At 47.6% G+C, this 7500-nt stretch overlaps 1 protein-coding gene across 1 annotated transcript in view; it reads left to right on the forward strand.

Moving 5' to 3' along the window:
* LOC143285863 (uncharacterized) overlaps nt 1-7500 on the forward strand; it is a 44970-nt gene that overhangs the window by 30988 nt on the left and 6482 nt on the right. Inside the window, exon 2 of the mRNA XM_076593301.1 lies at nt 6606-7500. This exon is cut by the window's right edge and continues 554 nt beyond it. Coding sequence (XP_076449416.1) covers nt 6606-7500 — 895 coding nt within the window. The remainder of the gene's footprint in view (nt 1-6605) is intronic.

A 7500-nucleotide genomic window follows, 5' to 3' on the forward strand; every position in this document is an offset into this window, starting at 1 on the left:
CTGAATCTCTTCTCCATCTTCGTCGTCGTCGTCATTGTCGTCGTCGAAGTCACTGTCGCCTTGTTCCTCTTCTTACATCATTTTGCTGTCTTGTTGTTGTTGTTGTTGCGGTTTTTCTTCTTCTTCTTCTTGTTTTTCTTGTCGTTGTTAGTACTGCTGCTGCTCTTCCTCTACTTCTTCTGTTTCACTTTCTCTTCCTCCTCCTCCTCCTCCTTTTCCTTATTCTTGTGTTTCTCCTCCTCCTCGTCGTCCTCCTCCTCCATTTCCTTCTTCTTCTTCCTCTGTTTCGTCGTTGTTGTTGGCGTCGATGTTGTCGTCATCATCTTCTTCTTCCTTCATCTTGTTGTCTTTGTTCATGTTCTCTTTTCGTCAGTGCTGCTCTTCTACTTCTTCTTCTTCTTCTTCTCCTTTCCCCCCTTCATTCATTTTTTTTCTCTATCATCATCTGCAAAGTCAAGGACCTTGAGGTCAAGGACGGGTGAATGGTTGGGGTATGTTTCATGTCAGAGACAGACAGACCGACAGCCAGCCAGCCAGACAGACAGGCAGACAGTCAGACAGGACAGACAACGCTGACGTTTTCATGACCAAGTGTGAGGCATGAGAACAGGCGCTTTCTGATTATGCGGGAGGAGACTGAGGTCTCTTAAAAATGAAGTCATAAAGATGAAATTCCCCGATCACCGAAAACCGACACATCGTCTCGCTATCTTTGTGTTCGTCCTGATAGACGCGTCAGGTTTGTAACCTCGCTCCCCCTTCCCCCCCTCCACCCCCCTCGCCCCCCCGCCCCATCCCCACCGGCCTCCCCCCCCCCACCCCACACAAACCCAACTTCCTTCCCGTACATCATTCCCGAACCACCACCACCTCGTACCCCCAACCTACATACACTAATCACATCATCATCTTTTTTTTCTTTATTTATTTCTTTTCTTTGTTTCTCTTTTTTTTTCTTTTATTTGATTGAGGTAGAGATTCTGAAGAAGCCATAAAGATAAATTGGCTGGATCACCCACCGAAGACTAATATTGTAGTTGTCATCTTGTTTCGACGTTTCACGCGATGGATACTGCTGTGAAAGGCATTTCCGATTTGATTTGTTGTGGTGAAGTGTGAGCTTCTCGAGGAGGAAGAAAAGTGAGATGAAGAAGGAGGATGAGCAAGGTGAAGGGAAGAAGAAGAAGAAGAAAAAGAAGAGGAGGACGAGGAGGAAGAAGGTGGAAGTAGAGGAGGCGGAGGAGTAGGGGAGGATGAGTAGGATAGTAGGGGCAGGGGGAGGAGAAGAAGAAGATGGTGATAATGATGATGATGAGGAGGAGGAGGAGGAAGAGGTTCAGGAAGAGGAGAAGGAAATAGAGAAGAAGAAGAAGATGATGATGATGAAGAAGAAGAAGAAGATGATGATGAAGAAGAAGAAGAAGATGATGATGATGAAGAAGAAGAAGATGATGATGAAGAAGAAGAAGATGATGATGATGAAGAAGAAGAAGACCACCACCACCACCAACAACAACAACAACGACAACAACAACAACAACAACAACAAAACGGACAAGAAGAAGAAGAAGACCACCACCACCACCACCACCACCACGTCCAACAACAACAACAATAATAATACGGACAAGAAGAAGAAGAATAACGACAACACAATAATAACAACAACAATTACAACACCATCGCCACCAACAAAAACAACAACAACAACGACAACAAAACAGGGACGTCGAAGAAGAAGAAGAACAACAACAACAACAACGACAACAACAATTTGATAGCATGAGGAGGACAACAACAAAAAGTGAAGCCCTCCTCAGTATCATGTTAACATCTGTCTGTTGCCTCAGCGTCTTCCTGTTATTCATGTGTTTTTAATTGCTTTGTCTGGAAAGCACAGTGTTGTTTTTGTCATGTTTCTCCATTTTTGTTAGTTTGTTACTATACTCAGGGATTAGGGTTAGTTAATTATTTAGTTAGTTAGTTGGTTGATTGGTTGGTTGGTTGGTTAGTCAGTCAGTCATCAGGTAGGAAGGTAGGTAGGTAGGTTGGTTGGTAAGTGGGTAGGAAGACCAGTACGTAGGTAGGAAGGTTGGCATTTGGTCAGTTCGTTGATGAGTTAGTGGGTGTGTTGGTTGGTTGGTTGGTTGGTTGGTTGGCAATTATCTGTGTGTTCCTTCTTTTCTTTTATCCGTACTTTCTTCCTTCCTTTCCTTCTTTTCCTTCCTTTCTTCCTTATTCATTTACTAACTTACGAATGATGGGTAGAGTGATACCAGAAGGGAAGGGGAGACAGAGCAAACGAATGCAAGAGTCATAGGCACAGACATAAGCACACACGTGACACACACGCACGTGCGCACGCACACAGAAAGACTGACATGTGTGTGTGTGTGTGTGTGTGTGTGTGTGTGTGTGTGTTTGTGTGTGTGTGTGTGTGTGTGTGTGTGTGTATTTGTGGAGAGACAGACAGACAGACAGACAGACGCACAAATAGACAGACAGACAGACAGAAAAAGAGGGAGGGAGAGACGGACAGACATATTGGCAGAAAGAGACATACATGCACGCACATACAGGCACTCATATATTTATATGTAAACCCCAAGTCCCCACCCACCCACTCACGCACGCACACACACGCACGCACGCACATACACACACACAACCATCCACCCACAAATAAAGAGAGAGATAGAGATAGAGACAGAGAAACAGAGAGACTCACACACGCATTTTGAGCCAACAAGGCGAATGATGAATGAAGACCATTCTCAAGCCCAGCTTTCTGTGGAAGATGGATTATTCTGGAAAATCATCTGCACGTAATCAATCTTCCCTGTTCTTTTCTTGCTAACGCTGCAGGGGACGTTATCCGAGCTGTTCTCTGCACGTTAGCTTGCTGCATCATTTTCCACGTGCAATGTTGCTTCTATCTGTTTTTCTTTCGTTACACATTTATTAAATAATTATTCACTTAAATAACCATCTATCCATCTATCTATGATCAATCAATCAATTGATATTTATTGAAATTAATGAAAAGTATACGTTGTTTTAGATATATTTTTTTTCCCTCAAGGCCTGACCTAGAACGTTGGGTTACTTACGCTGCTGGTCAAGCATTTGCTCAGCAGATGTGGATTGTTCCGAACGCAGTGACGCGTCCTTGAAAAACTGAACTGAACTGAACTGAACTGAACTGAGCAAAACCATGTTTGTTTGGTGTCAAGAGCCAAAGGCTTGTCGTTGGTTCCTAGGTTGTCCGATGGATCTATTGATGATGCGATGATGTTGAGAAAAAAGACCATATTCTTTTTGTTGATGAAGATTATTTGTGTCTGTATACATATAGTCAAAATATAAAATTCATTAGCTGAAAACTTTCGTTTCTGAATAAAGGAATCTTTGTGCAATGTTGTAAGCCTGTTCTACTTTGGCCTGGAAAGAATCATTTAATGGGTGATGAAACAAGAACTAAATTATGCACCCAGACCAGTGATTCTAAGCCTTTTGTTTTCTGATGTCCAGTTCATCGTTCGGCATTCGTTCGGGAAATGGAAAATGTCAGCTGGACTTGACAGTGTAATCAAGTATTTTATAATTCCCTGACGGATGTGTGTGTGTGTGTGTGTGTGTGTGTGTGTGTGTGTGTGTGTGTGTGTGTGTGTGTGTGTGTGTGTGTGTGTGTGTGATGGGATGATGCATGGGTGAATGGCCTTGACGCAAACATTTTATCTGTCGCTTATCTGTCGGTGTGTGTCCTCATATGGGAGAAGAGATTCTGGATGCGCAGCACATCCCACAGGTGTTGCAAGGGAAAACGTCTCCAGAAGTTGAGCCCTGCTTCCTTCGCTCACGCTTCTCCTTAATGGCCAGCGTTCTCTTGTTTTCAAACGTCTTTATGCCACTAGAGCACAGCATCCTCCAGCGACAGCGGTCAAGGGCATCAGTTTCCCCACGAAGCGATGTCTATATCACAGGCTTTGAGGTTTGTCTTCAAGGTATCCTTGAAGCGTTTGCAGGGTCTTCCAAGTTCACGGTGGCCTTCCTTCAGCTGGCCATACGAAAGCATCTTCGGGATCCTGCTGTCTGTCATGCGGACAACGTGTCCTGTCCAGCGTAGCTGGCACTGGATCAGACAGGCTTTCGATGCTGGGCAGGCCGCTCCTCTCTAGGACCTGGAGGTTGGAGACCCTGTCTTGTCACTTTATGCCGAGGATCTTTCGTAGGCATCTCTGGTGAAACTGCTCAAGTTGTTGAATGTGACGGCGATACGTCGTCCATGTTTCACAGCAGTACAACAAGGTGGTCAGCACAACAGCTCAAAAGAGAATAGAGAACAGTGTGGGTGCCAAGACGCAGCCCTGCTTCACTCCATTTACCACAGGGAACGGATCCGACATGTCAGTATTTTCCTGTACTCTCGCCTGCATGCCATCGTTGAAAGACGCAATCAGATGGATTAGGCTCTCTGGGCAGCCGAACTTTAGGAGGATCTTCCACAGACCATGGCGGTTCACCGTGTCGAAGGCCTTTGTCAGGTCTACAAAGGCCATGTGGAGCTCCTTGTTCTGCTCACGGCACTTCTCTTGCATCTGGCGTACGGCAAACACCATGTCACATGTTCCCCTGCCTGAGCAGAAGCCGCACTGTGCTTCAGTGATGACTGTGTTGGAGACATGGTCAACCAGTCTGTTCAGTATGATGCGGGCGAAGATCTTGCCGACGATGCAGAGGAGAGAGATTCCACGGTGGTTATCGCAGGATGTTTTGTCTCCCTTCCGTTTGTAAATGTGGACAATAGAAGCATCCTTGAAATCCTGGGGGACCTCCCCTCTCTCCAAGATAGACTGGAACAGGGCGGTCAGCTTGTCTGTCAGCACCTCGCCTCCATACTAATAGATGTCAGACTGGATTCCATCCGCTCCTGGTGCTTTTCCTGACGTTGGCAGCTTCAGAGCCTTCTGGGTCTCGACCTTGGTGGGAGGAGCAGCTTGCGAGTCATTGATTGGTAGCTGTGAGAGGGGTGCAATTGCCTCGTCAGATACGGACGAGTCCCTGTTGAGGAGGGATAACTTTTCTTTTTTCTTTTTACTGTGCTCCTTTGTGGATGAGGGTTGCTATCATGTTAAAACGCTCGTTAATAAGGATTTTTGCCTTTGTTTTTTGCCTTTGCCACTTCGTGGAAGAAAACAATATGTATTATTATTGTGTTCAATCCTCGTTCATAAAAGTTTTTTTTTTCTTTGTATTGTTTTGCCATTTCGTTGAGAGACCGACCGGTAGACCAATGGCTTCATCATCGATTCACTAACTGATGATTTCCCCCACACCCCACCTCCTCTCACTCACCCACTCACTCACCCACTCACTCACTCACCCACTCACTCACTCACCCACTCACTCACTCACTCACTAAAGAGAGGGAGAGAAAGACTGAGAGAGAGAGAGAGAGAGAGAGAGGGAGAGGGAGTTTCAGTTTCAGTAGCTCAGGGAGGCGTCACTGCATTCGGACAAATCCACATACGCTACACCACATCTGCCAAGCAGATGCCAGACCAGCAGCGTGACCCAACGCGCTTAGTCAGGCCTTGAGAAAAATAAATAAATAAATAAATTTTTAAAAATAATTAAAAATTAAATTAAATTAAAAAAAAAATAGAGAGAGAGAGAGAGAGAGAGAGAGAGAGAGAGAGAGAGAGAGAGAGAGAGGAGTAAGAACAAAAACAAGAACAATTGTAAAATTTGATAAAGGGGGGAGGGGGCACATAAATGAAATGGACGTGAACATGCAATATCAACAAATCTCTTTCGTCGGGAACATTTAGTCGGGACTCCCCGGTTATTTTTAGCGACAACCGCCTGCGCATGCGTATCTCCATTGCCAGTTTTTCTTGGTCACGGAAATGCTAAAATATCGTAGTGGAAATCGCCTGATGATGTGATCGAACTCTGCCGAAAAGTTGTCCAAAGAATGGCAGTGCACACCCAGAAAAGTTACGTACGTTGGTGGGCTGCCTATGACGTCATATGACCTTTTTTTTTCATCGCTCTACAAGCCACGAAATGCTCTCGACGAAAGTGTGTGTACAGCCTCCATACTATCTTCCAAGGGTGACTGCCCACGAAGCAGAGATAAATATGGCGGATCCCTTCGTAGCATTGTTTTTCGAGGGAAAACAGGCGTGCTTTGCGGATAGCACGTATTTTTACTAACGCTCTCGACAATCTTCTCAAGGCCTGACAAAGCGCGTTGGGTCACGCTGCTGGTCAGGCATCTGCTTGGCAGATGTGGTGTAGCGTATATGGATTTGTCCGAACGCAGTGGCGCCTCCTTGAGGTACTGAAACTGAAACTCTCGACAGTGCTCTGAACAGTGAGAAGTAAAACTGAGAGCATGCACAGAAAGGAAATCAACGGGATTTTTAATTCCAGACGATGGGTTAGCTGCCTGCACGCACCTGTGGCGCGTGTCTTGAATATGAAAGTGACTGAGCCTTCAAGATAAACTGTACCCGCGGATCAGTACCATGTCAAAGGTAGTTAGCTTGCCTGAAGGCAAAAAGAATTTTGTCTTGAATACGGCCCCTGGTTTGTTGCAGGTGGAGAGCCGCTGGGCGCTGCAGGGCGCGCCGTGTCACGTGTACCAGACGGCGCGAGGCTCCCTGCTGTACGTGTCCCTGCTCAGCGTCCTGCTCATCACCGCCGACCGCTGGTGGTCCATCCACTACCCTTTCTCCTACCGCGTGCGCCAGAGCAAGCGCCTCGCTGCCCTCGCCGTCCTCGTGGTCTGGGTCGTCGCCTTCGCCCTGCACGTGCCGCCCGTGCTCTTCTGGGACTACGTCATCGGTGGCGGTGGTGACGTCACCCATGACGCCAGCAGCAGCAGCAGCAGCAGCAGCAGCAGCGTCGAAGGCGTAGCGTTCGCGGAGGCCCAGAAGTCGAAGAAGTCATCATCGTTGTCATCGTCAGGGTTGCACCGCGTGTCGTCGTCGTCGTCATCGCTGTCTCCTTGGCAGTTTTTGTCGTCGTCGACGGCGAGGCCAACACGGATGTCGGCGTCAGAGTATAACATGGGTGACTTGGCCAGGGGGGAGGAGGGAGATGGGGGCAGGGTGGTGGAGGGTGGTGGTGACGTTACGCGGGAGGACGGGGTGGTGCTAACTCAGCCAGGGGTCACGACGCTGCTGCTGATTCAACAGCAGAAACAGCAGCAGCAACAGCACCACTACTTCCATCAGCATGAGGTCGGGTCGGCGTCAGGATCAGGATCAGGATCTGTGGGGACGACGTCGTCGCTCTGGGAAGGCGGGGGAGGCCCTCCCCGCTGCGAGCTGCCTTACGACATGAACTTCACCTTCGTTCTCACCGTGTCCGTGGTGCTCTACCTCCTGCCGCTCGTGGCCCTGTGGGTGCTCAACTGCTCGCTCTACTTCAAGATCACGCGCCGCAAGAGCATCAAGATCCGCCGCTCCCTCACCGTCCACGACAACTTCC

This window comes from Babylonia areolata, chromosome 9 (assembly GCF_041734735.1).
Source record: "Babylonia areolata isolate BAREFJ2019XMU chromosome 9, ASM4173473v1, whole genome shotgun sequence".
In the NCBI taxonomy this organism is placed as follows: domain Eukaryota; kingdom Metazoa; phylum Mollusca; class Gastropoda; order Neogastropoda; family Buccinidae; genus Babylonia; species Babylonia areolata.